Source organism: Dipodomys ordii, unplaced genomic scaffold (genome assembly GCF_000151885.1).
Source record: "Dipodomys ordii isolate 6190 unplaced genomic scaffold, Dord_2.0 Scaffold79, whole genome shotgun sequence".
In the NCBI taxonomy this organism is placed as follows: domain Eukaryota; kingdom Metazoa; phylum Chordata; class Mammalia; order Rodentia; family Heteromyidae; genus Dipodomys; species Dipodomys ordii.
In genome coordinates this window covers 7,126,341-7,140,619 of record NW_012267295.1, presented here as the reverse complement: position 1 = coordinate 7,140,619, position 14,279 = coordinate 7,126,341, and the positions used below count along the sequence as shown (strand labels likewise).

The window sequence follows — 14,279 nt, the reverse complement described above, 5'->3', positions numbered from 1 at the left end:
CACTCTTCCTCAGTCCTTAAACAATCACATATGGTTTAATTACTACTATTCCCAGGCGGAACTAGCAGCTCAGAGATTTTAAGGAACTAGCCCGTAGGTTCAACAGCTTGCTGAGTCTGATTTCCAACTCACAGCTGAAGACTCCTTTCCTGTCATCCAATCTGTTACTTTCTGGACATGTGATCTGGAGCGAATTACTAAAGCTTCCAGACAGAGCCTTTCATAGGGAAATAAACATGTAATGAGAGATAAGGGGAATGATGCAGATAACACAGTGGATAGAGCAGAGCCTATGTTCAACAGCATGAGCTAGGGTTATTTCTATGATTATGGTTGAAGGCTTATTGTGGTTGGGTACTCCCCTGAAGTCACCCCAAGATCTGAACCTAGAATGGGACCAATATGGCAGCAGCCACCAACTGTTGCTTATGATCTTTTGCAGATCAAGTCCTGCTATTACCTGCCTTGCTTTGTAACCTCCAAGAACGAGTGTCTCTGGACCGACATGCTCTCCAATTTCGGTTACCCTGGCTACCAGTCCAAACACTATGCCTGCATCCGGCAGAAGGGTGGTTACTGCAGCTGGTACCGAGGATGGGCCCCTCCGGACAAGAGCATCATCAATGCCACAGACCCCTGAGCCCAGACCCTGCCCTGTCTCACCTCTCTCCCTTCCCGCTGAGCATCCCTTGGACACTAACTCTTCCCAGATGATGACAGTGAAATTAGTGCCTGTTTTCTTGCAAATTTAGCACTTGGAACACTTAAAGAAAAGCCTATGTTGATTATGGAATTGATTTGGAGCTATCTTCCCGGTCCCCCACCCCCACATACACACACCTCCTCCTACTCCATACCCCCTAACCCTTTCTTTTTGGTTTTGACATTATCCATTTTCACCTGGGAATTTCTGGTGCCATACCAGAAGGAATGAGGAATGTATACTCCCTTTCTTCATGATATATAATCTATATTTTTTTAGGAAAACAAAAATCGAAAAATCTAACCCATTTGGGCATTGTAATCACTACTCTTCCTTCTTCTTCCCCATTTGGCCATCTCCCCAGACCTCCCTCCATCCCTCACCTTTCTCCTGCACCCGAGTACACAAAGGTCATAGACGAGGAAGTTGCCAGAAGGCCAAACTGTTTCTGGATCAGTCAGGAGCAGGCACCCAGCAGATAGGCTTGAGGTACGCAGAAGGTCTTATTTGCAGAGGAGATGCGATTGCATATCCTGACCAGACTGTCTGTCTATGTGCAACAGAGCGAGGAGAGTAAAGGAACAGACAGTGGGAGTAGGTCTCAAAAGACATGCACAGTTCCTCCAGCCCCGTGAGGCTTGAGTTGGCCAGATGTTTCTGAGTCTAGAGCAAAGTAGCCTGGCCAGAGCTTTCTGTGTTGATAAAGACTTAAACATCTGCCTGAGATCAGCAGGCAACTTGCCTGTCTGTTCAAAAACTCAGGTGAAGGGCTAAGACAAATCTCTCTCCTCTCCCTGCCTCCCATAAGACATCGTGGTCCTTGGGAAAGCTGCTGGGGGAGGTTTGGCTGGGAGTTTGCCTGTATGTAAATTGGAGAAATGCACATACTGTACACTATCCACAGATATAGCCAAGTAGATCTGGGTAGCAAATACTTTTTTTTTTTCCCAAGGTAGCATTTAGCTCATCTAGGGGGAATGTGTTTGTATACACATTTGCATATACCCACACGAGGATATAAGCTAATTTTTTTTTTACAGGACACAGAATTCTATTCAATACTGTTAAATATGCCAATAGTTTAATTGCTTCTCTTTTGCTGTTGTTGCTTGTTTGAAGAAAATCATGACATTCCAAGTTGACTTTTTTTTTCATTTTAATTAAAATTTGAAATTCTGAACACCTTCTTTTTCCCTATAATGGGGGTCATCTGACCTCTAGCCTTTTCTTTTCCTCTTGCTTCCTGTTTGGGGGAGGGTCTTCACTTCACTGCCTTACTGTCTGGCAGGTGGCAGGTGGTCAGAGGTCTTCACGCAAAGAAGGACAGCCAAGTGTCCTGCCTTGGCTCGATGGCCACCTCTCCTGGGCTTGGGGACAGCCTGCTGTCCTCCTCCAGTTCAATGGTGGATGACTGCCATCTCCTGGGGTCCTCATTTCATGGAATTACTATGGGAGGTCCCTGGGGAAGCCTGGCTGTGCCATCAGCTGTAGGGTTTTTGTTGTATTTTTTTGGAAATAAAACTATAATATAAATTCTCCTATTAAATAAAATTATTTTAAGTTTTAGTGTCAAATGTGAGCTGTGGAGAGTAGGGGATCACGTGTATTTTACAGAGTTGTGGGGGGGTGATAGGATGGCGACATTGAAGGTGATGACTGTCTCTTTTTTGTTTTTGTTTTTTCCTTCAGATTATGGGTATTTATCCTCTATTAGTATTTGTATCTTCAATTCATTCCACTTTAGGAAACAGAGCTACCAACTGAAACAAGAGTAGGGGAGAAGAAAAGGCAGACAACAAGATGTAGTATGTCTCTCACACACAATGTCCAGGCAAGAGGTTTGGCAGGACCCCACAGCAGGAAGACAGTGTAGGGGTTGGGTTTCCTTGCGATCGACTTCACTACTGTGCAACTGTCTCCTGTGCTCCCGCCGTTTGGCAAAGGGGGATGGGAGGTGTGGCCTTCTCCATGAAGCTGTAGAAGCGGAGGAGTTGAGGCCAGCAAGCCAATGCTTCTAAGATATTTGGTGTTTCTCAGACTTGGTGTTTAGGACTATCACGATTTCAAGCCCAAAAGTTTTGCAAGGTGGAGCTCAAGCTCCTAGTCCAACCTACATGCATGCCTTCTGCCAGTGCCCCCAGAGTGTCTTCAGCCAGGCAATTGGCCCTTCTTGGTCCCTGGTGTGGTCACCCCCACTCCCACGAAGGGGGACTCAGGGTAAGGACTGAACACAAGACCCCTGAAGTTTCTCTGCAGCATAAATCAACTGGCAGAACCATAGCCCCACCAGCAAGGCCCTGAGAGGATGTCCCGGGCTACAAAAGGTCTTTTGCAAATTGCTGTGGTCAGAGGGTGGTTTGGAGCTTTCTATAAGCTATAGCGTTGTTTATTTCCTCTGTTCATTTACTGTATAATGTAAAGTCATTTCTGTAGCCGAGACACCTCTGTATTTCAACCCTATCGTGAATGTTTTATTTTGCTAAATCTTATGTCATGTGTAGGCTGTAATATGTGTACAGTGTGTCTGAAAAAGTAAGAAAGAAAAAGAAACCCACATGCCACCATTTTCCTGAATCAAATTCTACAGTGGAATAGACAGTAAAGTACTTCTATGCGGGCGGGCAGCTAGGCTGGCAAATTGGGGAATTAGAACTCACAAAGAAGCCTCCTTCCTATCTGAATCCCATGGGTTCCTTGAGTAGAAAGGAGAGAGGGGGAAAATAAAGAACATATACTCATGTCCTTGCTTTGTATCACGTATAGTCCTGGGCCATCCTCCCCCATCAACCCTTGTCCCCTCTCCCTCTCCAAGTTCTTTAACCCACTCATTTGAGAAGCCATATTTTTGCCCCAAAGTCCAGGCCCTTGGAAACTCTTTAATTTCAAGTTCTTTTCTGCTTTCTCTGGGCATCAGTTCTGCTTTCCCATCAAGGGAACTCTATGTCCAGGCTCTTCTCTCCCAGACCGGCGCTCTGCTATGGGAACTTTCTGATCTTTACCCCTCTCAAGCAATCTCTGCCTTGCCTTATGATGACTGAACGAACTACAGCCCAGGATATCTCCATTTCCCCTGTCAATCATTCTTTAACCACAAAGGAAACAAGTGACTTTTTTGAAATAGCTCTGTCTAGGAGATACTGTGGCCTCCCCAGGAGAGAATGCTTATCCCTTTCCTGCACCAGCCTTTTCATGTTGGGCATGATAATCAACAATGTAGATTATCCCCCCCCCCACCCAAGATGGCACCCAAGTGTTTGGCTCCTGGATACCTAAAGTTTTTTTTTTTAATCACTAGGTTATTGGTATTTGAGAGAAACACTATTCCAAAAAATAATCTAATGGCAAAAGCACAACAAAATGGGACATGGTAGGGGAAATGGCTCTTAACAGCCCCCCTGTTGGATCTTTGGGGGTTAGAAGAGGGAAGGAACTTCGCGATGCTTTTGCTTTGAGGCAGGGGGCTTCTTAGATTCTCCCATGCTCCACCTTTCCCTTTACCCAGTCTGCTGTGTGGAAACCCGGAAGTGATGGAGAGAAACCAACCAGAGAAAACCCTGTCTGGAAGGAATGTATTTGTTGCTAAATTTTGTAGCACTGTTTACAGTTTTCCTCCATGTTATTTATGAATTTTATATTCCGTGAATGTATATTGTCTTGTAATGTTGCATAATGTTCACTTTTTATAGTGTGTCCTTTATTCTAAGCAGTAAAGTGGTTTTATTTCTATCACACAACACCTCTTGCCTCGTGCCTTGTTGACTGCCTGCGTGGGTTCGGTGGACACCAGGGGGCCTTGGAAGACTGTCCTGCTTGTATTCTAGGCCCTGCAATCTGTGTTCTAGGCCCATGCATACTCTCTCCTCCACTCATAGCTACAGCATACGCCAGCTATTTCGGGGGGAAGAATTTCAGGAGCAGTGTCTATGATTTCTCCATGGATGCTGATGCAGCCCCAACTTTATTCCCTGATTTTATTACCAGAGTTTTCCTTGGTCCTGACACATCTGGATCTCTTATCTAATTTCCTAGGGTCGGAATCAGACTTTCTTGTGTTCTTCCTGAGACTTGCACCCTGGTAGAGGGGGAAGAGAGGCCTGTATGCAGTGGTATTTGATGGCAATGGCCAGCCTTAAATTCCCAGGGTAGCTCAGCCTGGTTGGGAATGCCAAGAACTCCTTGTGTTGTCATGACAACTGATGAGCCTCCCCTCCCCCCCAGCACATACAGCCAGGTGTTCACCCAGTGGGCTGCCTCCACTGCAGATCACTCATACCAAATGTCAGCCCTCCCACCCCATTTCTTTAGTGACCATGTTCCAGATTATGTGTTGTGCTCCTGTTTGGAAGGTCATTTGCGTTGAGTATCTGAGTACCCATCCTGACACCTGACCACATGAAATCTCAACAACCTTGAGGAGAGTGTGACTCTTGGAGTGAAGACATTGTTTGAGACCTAGAAAGTAGAGACAGAGCTGGGTCTCTAACTCAGGCTGGATGGAGATAATCATCTCAAGTTTTCTCCATTGTATTCACATTTTAGTGGAAGGTGCTGGGTTTCATGTGTGCCTGTCTGGTGCCAAACCAGCAATAACTCAGGTTTTGTGGCTCTCCCTTGATCAGATACAGGAGAAAGGTGATCAGTGGGAACTTCCACCTGGCAAGGTAGCTCCCATCTGGAGCCTGCAGTTGTACTCGGCTGAGTTTCCAAACAGGGCTGTCCAGCTCAGCAGCCTGAGCCTGCGATTTGAAATTCAGGCCACAGACCCCAGCAGGAGTCTCAGATACCATATTCATTATGTTATTCCCCCAAGATGTATATCTCCTGCAATGCCAAGTCTAGGACCATAGCCCTTTGATTCTTCTAACGAGTTCAAGAAGTCTATCAATCATGACTGCAAGCGGCTGCCAACTACTCCTAACTCTTCTACCCAACTTTTGGCTATCTCCAGAGAACTCTCTATCCCTCAACACTGTATTGACCTGCTCGGCCCAAGCACTTTCCAAACAGAAGGCAAAGATCACATACTCTGAGCTCAGCTTTCCAGACGCTTTTCAGGGGCAATCTCGGGCATAGTCACAAGTTGGCAAGTAAAAAGAACACATAAGGCAATAGCTATCCAACAATCAGTGCAAATATAATGTTACTGGTTTTTTTATTATTAAATACTAATTAAAACCAAGACCCAGATGAGACCCAAGTAAAACAATATGGAAACATCTTTTTCCTTGATCATCAACCTAGAGTTTCAACATGGCAGCTCAAATTGTCCCCTGATTTGCTGTCAGTTCCCAAAGTCTCACAGAATGCCATCTACCTTTGCCATTTGACCTGCTGCCTGAATTCCCTCTGGAGATGAACTCTTCCCCTCAGACAGCCAGTTATTACCACCAGACTTGAAGACTCTACCTTAGAGTCCATGTGTTCCGAGAGTGACCCTGGAACCCACCTGCTCTGGCCAAAGAGACTCAGGACACAGACACCTGTGTTCATTCCACAGCATGAAAATAAGCATGAAGAAAAGGCCACTCACCATTGGCTTGTGGTTGGGGAAAAATGTCTGTTCTACGAGTGGGAACTTCTCAGGACCCAGGGAATGGAAGATCTTGATGAGTTGAGAGAACTGGAGAGAAGCCAAGAAATATTAGTCAGCCATGATCGCATACGATGGTGAAATTACCCACTCGATCCTAGACTTTGAGTGTAGGGAACCCTGAGGCTGAGCTGTGAGACTGAGAAAGGGGTAAGAGGTTGGAATGCTGCTTGATCACCACTCAGAAGGCTGAGAACTGGACCCAAAAGGACAAACAGACAAGGCAAAACAAATGTGTAAGTTACTGTGATGGTTTAAGTTAGAGTGGTTTGGATCCTACAAATAAGATGAATGTATTATTGTTAAATGTTTACCACTTCCCTCTGCTCTCTACCAAATGGGAGTCAATTATCACTATGTGCATAAACTAGATCTCATGTTAATAAGCTTGCTTACAGGAACTCGGGGTTCAGAAGCCAGTGAGCACTGAATCCCCTTTGAATCTTCATTGAATTCCCACTTTCTTTACTCTCTCTCTCTCTGTCTCTCTCTGTCTCTCTCTGCCTCTGTCTCTGTCTATCTGTCTGTCTGTCTGTCTGTCTGTCTGTCTATCTGTCTCTTTGTCTTTTCTCATTTCTTCGGCTCTGGTATCCTGTCTTTCTGTCCCAGGTTGCAGGTAGCAACATTTGAGCATTCAAATGTTCTATGCTCCAGCACCTGTTTCCTGTTGCTCAGATAGATGCCAACCTCTTTCACTAGGTCTCCACCCTATCCATCATCTAGCAGCAGCAACCTCTCTATGCCTGCCCAAGGTCTAAGATGTAGGCAAAACTCTTGAGGTCAACTCAACTTTATTTCATCAACACTTGCTCTATATCTTCAGCATTTCACACCAGCTCCTGGCCCACGGAACAGCCACTGATGTTTATACCATCCTGCTCCCCAGTCCCTGCCCCTCCCCCACAACACCTGCCTTTCCGGAGGGATAACATTATAAGGCAGTTGGTAGGTACACTGTGTCTCGCTCTGCCACTTACTATGTAACTTGAGAGTTACTAAAACTTTCTGGGCTTCAGTTTCCTCATTCATAAACCGGAGATATCAAAAGATCTTCCCTTATTGTGTTGTTTTAAGAATATAGCTGATTCAACATCTGTTAAAGCAAATTCCTGACGTCTGGGTATGGTGCCCCACACCTGTAATCCTAGCTACCTGGGAGGTAGAGATTGGGAGGATCACTGGGGCCAGCCTGAACACTGTATGACTCCAATATCACCAATAGCTGGGAGTGGTGGTGAGTACTGTAATCTCAGCTATAGTGGAAAGTAGAAATAAGAGGATTGCAGTCCCAGCCAGCCCTGGGCAAAAAGTAAGAATCAATCTCAAGTGGTAGAACATCTACCCAGCAAGTATGAAGTATGAAGTTCAAACGTCTCTACCTGCTGCACAGGTAGCACTGGGATGTTGTTATTATTGATAGATGTTCTTTGCCTTTACAAACCCATGTGTTTCTAGCAGCCCAGGCCAGGCCTCTTCCTAGAAGGTGCCCATTGTTTCTGCACTACCTTTGGGGGCCACAGCTTTGCTTCTGTGGCCAAAGTGAGAGAGTGAGCTCCGGACCAACCACCCAGCATTGTGGAGGGTGGGTTGCACCTCCAGTGTGCCTCATTCTGTGCCTGATTATTGAGGCAACAAATTTTGCCTGACAGATAGAAGACAGGTTGTACAGTATGATGTTGAGCTTATAACCATTTGCTGAAGGAGAGTGTAGGGGTTTTAGCATCTGGAAGGGGACAGGGCGAGGAATCAGGGAGGCCCCTGGAGCTGATTACAGGAGAGGGAAGGATATTCTGGGCGTGCTACGAGAGCCGTGTTTCTGGAGACCCTGAGTGACTCTCATGACTGAGGCCTCAGGTGCAGGAGCTGGTTGAGAGAGGTGGAGAGGGAATCATCCACCAGGAGACTTACAAGGTGGGACCAAGGAGCTGAGAATTCACCCAGAAGGCAAAGGAGAGCTGTAGGTAGATACAAGCAGGAATAGGCAACTTAGACTCTGAACAACGGAAGGAATAAGCTACAATTTGTGGCCAAAGGTAGATACCAGTGTTAGAAAGGAGAGCTATGTCTCCTGGAAGACTGACTTGGGAGTAACTCAGTACTAAGAACTTGCAGAGGGAAGTAGGCAACTCAGGAACTAGCTAGATTCTTGGGGTCTAGCCTGCAGATCAGCACAAAGAGTCAACCTGGTGGGTTTGGTGTTCCTTGGAAATGTTATTAAAGGGTTCCCCTCATCTTCCAGAAAAGGAAGCTGAAAGCCACAAAGGGAAAGCAATTGCATAATGAAGCACTTGGGCTTGGGAAAGGCCTAGTTCTGTCACTCACGACCAGCTCTGCAGGCTTCTGTGTTTTCATCTGTGCTGTGTTGATTAGCAGTATCTGCTCATCAGTTTGGTTCTGACAATTAAGCACAATCTATGAGTTGTGTGGAGGCGAAGAGCCGGGCTCAGTGAGCTCAGTGAAGCTGAAGTTGCTCCCCTCAGGTGACTGGGGACTCTTGCCTGTTAGTCGCCACTTTGATCCTAGATGTGGTGAGTCAGAGCTCAGTCAGAGCACAAGAAGGAGGTCCAGGCCATGACAACAGTGTTTCTGTTAAATGAATGCATGGGCTCACCCAATAGGCATCAAGTGCCAATTCAGTGTAGAAGATTCCAGGTATAGGAGATGATGATGATGATGATGATAACTGCCACTATTTATTCAGGATATGCTCTGTGCCAGCCACAATTAGAAGCATTTAATATGCATTCATTCAAAAGACCACCAGGTAGACCCCGTTATTACCATCCTTTCCTAAACAAAAAAGCTAAGTTCCCTGAGATCAAGTCATTTGCTCCATGGTATACAACTAGAACCTAGGCAGTCTGCCGTTGGAGCCCAGGCTCCCAACCAGTACCCTATACAGAGAGGCAGCAAAATAGTGCGTGTATGTGTGTTTGTATGTGTGCACGTGCATGCACATGCATGTGGGCATGCACACACATATATGCATATATACACCTCTCTCTCTTTCTCTCTCTCACACACACACACATTTGTTGACTTGTTGCACCACTGAATTACTTCTAGCAAGGGAGGCAGATAATGCATATTCTAGGGTGAACATTTTGGGAAAACATACAAAGCAGAGTAGAGGATTTGAGGGCAGACGAGGAAGTGGAGGGCTGGTATGTTAGGTCACGCCTCTCCTGTAGGTAACACGTGGAGAAAACTCAAATCCAAGGAATGAATGAAACAAATGGATACAAGCAAGAATGAAAGCCTTGGGGTTTGGAGAGAGATTGTTTTGAGGTGTGGTGGCTTCAAGATTTGGTTTCACCACTCACTGGCATGTGACCCTGCTGAGTTCCTTAGTCACCACCCCAAACTGAGCTTCCTTCTCTTTTAAGAGGAGGAATGATGCCCACCCCACTCACGCATCCATGATGGTTTGGGCACAGGAAGCACGTACTTCTGGTATGTAGTAAATGCTTAATAAATGATGCTGTTGAACCATGGTGACAATCCCACAATGGCACGTTTAGAACAGTGGATGCCTCTTTATGACTAATATTACAGCATGATACTGTATCACTATATAACTCCTACAGAGGAGGAGGCCCCTGTGCCAGGGAAGGATCCCAATTCATGGCTAGGACACCCAGTATCTCTTGGTCCCCTCCTCCATCTGGGCCTGGCTTGTCACCTACCACCCAAGGCTTGCTGCAGAAGTTGTAGACGGAGTAGAGGGAGTTGACCGCAGGCAGCCCTCCATACTGCAGGCCGATCACCAGGCTTCGGTAATCCTCACCCAGTGCCATGCTGTAGGCGTGCTGACGGACCAGGACAAAGTCGGGCTTGAAGGATCTGCGGAGAGAGGGGTCAGAGCAATGTCACTGTGTGGTGTTTGGCCAGGAGCCCATGGCTGGCTGGGTGCAACACAAATAGGGTGCGGTCACTGCCTTGGTGGGGGAGGGAGGTGTCTCAGCAGAGGCCAAGGAGAAGGTATTGCTGCCAGCAGACCCCCATTTCACAGATGTGTACCCCGAGGCTCCGAAAAGACTGTATCCTTTGCTCACAAAGGTAATGTGGTGGGCCAAGTCTGCACAGCCTCATGGCTCCCAGCCATCTGCATGTAACCAGGATTGCTCCCCAGAGATGTCAAAGAAAACCTGTCTCATTCTGTCCAAGGAATAGCCTCAGGAAGGCAGCACGAGTGTTTATGGGATGGCCAGAGTTCAGGCCAGGCGTTCTACTGGATCCCTCTGAAGGATCATGACAAAAGGCTATACAAACAGACCTGGGGATGGTCTGGGTTATTTCCCCATTCTATAGTTGGGAAGACTGCATTTGTCTTTCCCAACACCTTGCCTACAAACTTGCCAAAAGCCCAAAGCTGGAGAGCAAGAGAGTCCCCTTTTAAACTCAGCTATCTGGCTCCAAGTCCACCATAGGCTTTTTACTCCATCTCTGGCTCCTGATGGATGTACACACTGTTTCGCCCACAGTCAAGGGGCAAGCTATTTCTGGGTTCCTTGCTTGTAAGTTGCACGACACAATCTGCCTCACTGGAGGAAAGAGGCTTACACTCAACGTGGCACCATCGGCCTGTTTGACTCATTGTGAGTCAGATCTTCCACTTCAAACGCAGCGTGTCTCTTTAAAATCATTCTGACGCAAGTTAAAATAACTCTCAAAGGGAAAGGACTTGTCCCCTGTAGAGAAGGAACGAATGTGCTGCCCTGCAGATATTTCTCGAATCCTTCTGATCTTGGTCCTCACTATACCTGCCAGCACCTGGCACCATAGCTCAGGTGTGTGCTGATTCTGTACTGAAGGCATGGGTGATGTGCATGAACCTTTCCTCCCGTCACGCCACAGGAGATGATACAGGGCTCCTTGGCTATCTTGATTCATCTCAAGGGGGCCACTTGGATGGCGGTGTCTTCTTCCCATGTCTGATTCACAATACGCTAATCATGGTCACACAACTCTGGGTAGACTAGCAGCAACAGCAGAGGTGGGAGATCTGAGACCTGAGGATCATGGTTTGAGGCAAACCCCGGGTAGGAAAGTCTTTGAAATTCTCATCTCTGATTAACCACCAAAAAGCCAGAAGTAGAGTTACAGCTAAAGTAACAGAACACCAACCTTAAGTGAGCAAATTCAGGAACAACACCCAGATCCTCAGTTTAAGTCCCAGTATGAGCAAAAGAGAAAATAACAACAACAACAGATAGCAGTACAATCAGAAGAGGAACTCTGCCTGTCTCATACCAATGAGAATGACTGCATGAATGGATGTGTGCGCACAGGAATAAATAAATGAGTAAACACTAAGGGCAGGGGTCATCAGGGAGGGGAGGAATTCTTCCCTGTGCTCCTAGAGAAGAAAGTAGGTCTGATGGTCAGCATAAATAGCAAATACCACCACACACCAGTCACTACTGGGCTGCTTTGCAGGAACACACATTTAGCTTTTATGGAGGAATGTTTTTACCACCAGGAGTTTTTTAACTCCAGGGAATTCTAGTTGGCTCCCATGACTTCTTGTGCTTCCCATATTCAAGTAAAGGGAACATACTTGCCATATGTGACATACCCGTGCTGACCTAACCTGTGCTTGTTGAGATTTGTTTGGATTGTTTCCATTCATTGCTACCTATAATGCACAGTTGGAGATATTTGCAAAGAATATAAAGAAATGAGTGACTCAAGTCAGGTAACAGGTGGTGTGCAGTGTCTCCCTGAAAAATCCATCACTCTGGGCACTCTTCTCTAATCAGGGGATGGTCGAGTCCTTCCTGTCGACCTCACATCCATGCATGTGGCTCTCAGGGACTAGTTTGAGTCTCAGGTTATAAGGGAATCATGACATTTCTTCTTCAGCCAGGCTGAAGAAAGCTTTGTTACCCTTCTTGGGTTTTGAGTCCAATAAACCTGTTGGCCTATGAGTTTGTCTTTCTGACCTTTACTCATACTCTGGGACTTGAAAATACTTCTTTACACTTGGCGCCAAAATCTGGGACTTGAAATAGTTCCTTACATTTGGTGCTAACATCCGGGACCCAAATTATTTCCTTACAGTGGCCCCCAACTTCTGTCTAACCCTAAAAATGGACCAAGGAGAGGCTGATGATCCTGAGATTATTGGGACATGATCTATACCGTCCCCAATTATAGCCTCGGAAGAGTTTGTTGGGTGCCATGTACTAAATGCACAACTAAATGAGTAAAACACTAAAATAAATCGAAGAGTATATTCAACTCTGTCTGATGCAGTTCTGGGAGTGTGTACGTGGAAGGTTTGAAAGAAAAGTAGCGGTTTATCAAGAGCAGAGATCTGAAGTTTATCCTCGGGAGAAGAAATGGTATAGCAGCCCACATTGGTTTATTTGCTCAATATTCTTTTATATTTTTGGCAGAAGAATTGACAATAAGATCCCCTCCAAGATTCCAAGACCCACTTTTTTTCTGGGCAGGAAGTCGTCTAAGGATTGAGGCAGGTGTGGAATGGACCCATCAGACTTCTGTGAGCTCTAGGAGAGAGGAGGTGAAGTAAGATGGATGGAGTGCCAGTCAGGACCAGAGACAAAGAAAGACAAAAGCCCTGTCCATGTGTGTTAAGTCCCTGAATCCTCCTGAGCCTATGAAGAGCTATCTTGATCTCCTGAGCTAGGACATTCTTCTTTTTGCCATGCTTCACTGTTTTGAGTTGGGTCTGTCACTTACCATCAAAGTTGTTCTGACTGACATGGAGAAGAACCAGCAAAATCTGCAATCAATGCTATGGTTGGAGTCTAGAGTAGGGTGAGGTAGAGGCCTGAGCTGAGGCTGAGCCACCTTTCTAAGCCCCTTGCTGCTTCTTTCTGTCTCCCTCATCCCACAGGGATCATGTCCTCTGCCTTTCATGCCTGGGCAAGATCTTCTTCAATCCCACACAAGTTGACACATCCTGGCTGGAGGCTGTGGTTGGGGTTTCTTGTTGTGTCAGTCTTAAAATGAATATGAGCTCTATTAGTCGAATTCCTGGCAGCCCAGGTGTTTCCCAGAGGTGGCTGTGGGCACTTTGGAAGAAATCAAGGACAGTGGATAATTAAATGGCAGGGACAGGACAGGTGATGCATTGCTGGGGATCATGAAGGGCTTCAGGCACCATCAAGAGGCAGGGGGCCAAAAGCTGAGTGACTCTTCACCATCACAGCAGTGTCATAGTTCCCTCAACTATGCAAAGGCCTGCAGGAGCAAGAACAGAGCTTGGAGGGGTTTTGGCTGGGACCTCTGTTAATGAGCAGAAACCTTATTATTCTCAGCTGCGCCGCTAATCTTTTATACTAATGCCTTTCCCCTCCTACCTCCCCCCTCCCCAAGATCCAAGATAACATGATGATAAACATGCTGAATTCTGGTCACACTGGTCACACAGGGACCTGTCACCTCCAGATCTGGTTCTCAGCCAAGCCTGGGAAGGCTCTAGGCATTCTGACATCCTTGTGTACCACTGGAACTGTTTCTGAGGGGCTCTAAACTGTCTCCATACTCTCTGAAACCCTTCTCTATCTCCACTGTGGAAATAGATCCTCTGGCACTAAATCTGGGGTGGGGGGAAGGGGCTCAGGAAAATAGCAAACTAGCCAAAGGGAGGACATCAAAACATCTGGACAGTCTTCCTACTCCCGAAGGCTTATGATAACACTGTCCTGATTCAAGTTATAAAGCAGAGGAAGTATAGATGCTCTGCGGAGGGAGGGCTTGAACCGTCCATATGGAAAGACTTGGGGGAATTCATGGTTTCCCCTCTAGCCTGAGGACTGCAAGAAATTAGTCCAGGACGAAAAGAAATTAGGTGGCAGGCAACCAAGAATCTGGAGAGCAGCAGACAACAGGATGCTGCATGGGGGGGGGCAGGGTGGCCTGCAGGGAAGTTCTGCCAGATACAAGGCTGGTGGGGTGGGGGACCCAGAGAAGACAGACAGTCCGGCTCTCTGACGAATCCTAGGGCCTCTTTGT

At 46.6% G+C, this 14,279-nt stretch overlaps 2 protein-coding genes across 3 annotated transcripts in view; one reads left to right on the top strand and one right to left on the bottom strand.

Moving 5' to 3' along the window:
- Timp3 (TIMP metallopeptidase inhibitor 3) overlaps positions 1-4,439 on the top strand; it is a 53,513-nt gene extending 49,074 nt beyond the window's left edge. Inside the window, exon 5 of the mRNA XM_013024870.1 lies at positions 443-4,439. Within this exon, the coding sequence (XP_012880324.1) occupies positions 443-640 (198 nt within the window). The 3' untranslated portion in view covers positions 641-4,439. The remainder of the gene's footprint in view (positions 1-442) is intronic.
- Positions 1-14,279, bottom strand: part of Syn3 (synapsin III) — a 375,944-nt gene that overhangs the window by 257,549 nt on the left and 104,116 nt on the right. For both annotated transcript variants that reach the window (XM_013024869.1, XM_013024868.1), the window contains 2 exons: positions 9,980-10,136; positions 6,234-6,323 (listed from right to left, as the gene is read on the bottom strand). In XM_013024869.1, the coding sequence (XP_012880323.1) occupies positions 6,234-6,323; positions 9,980-10,136 (247 nt within the window). The remainder of the gene's footprint in view (positions 1-6,233; positions 6,324-9,979; positions 10,137-14,279) is intronic.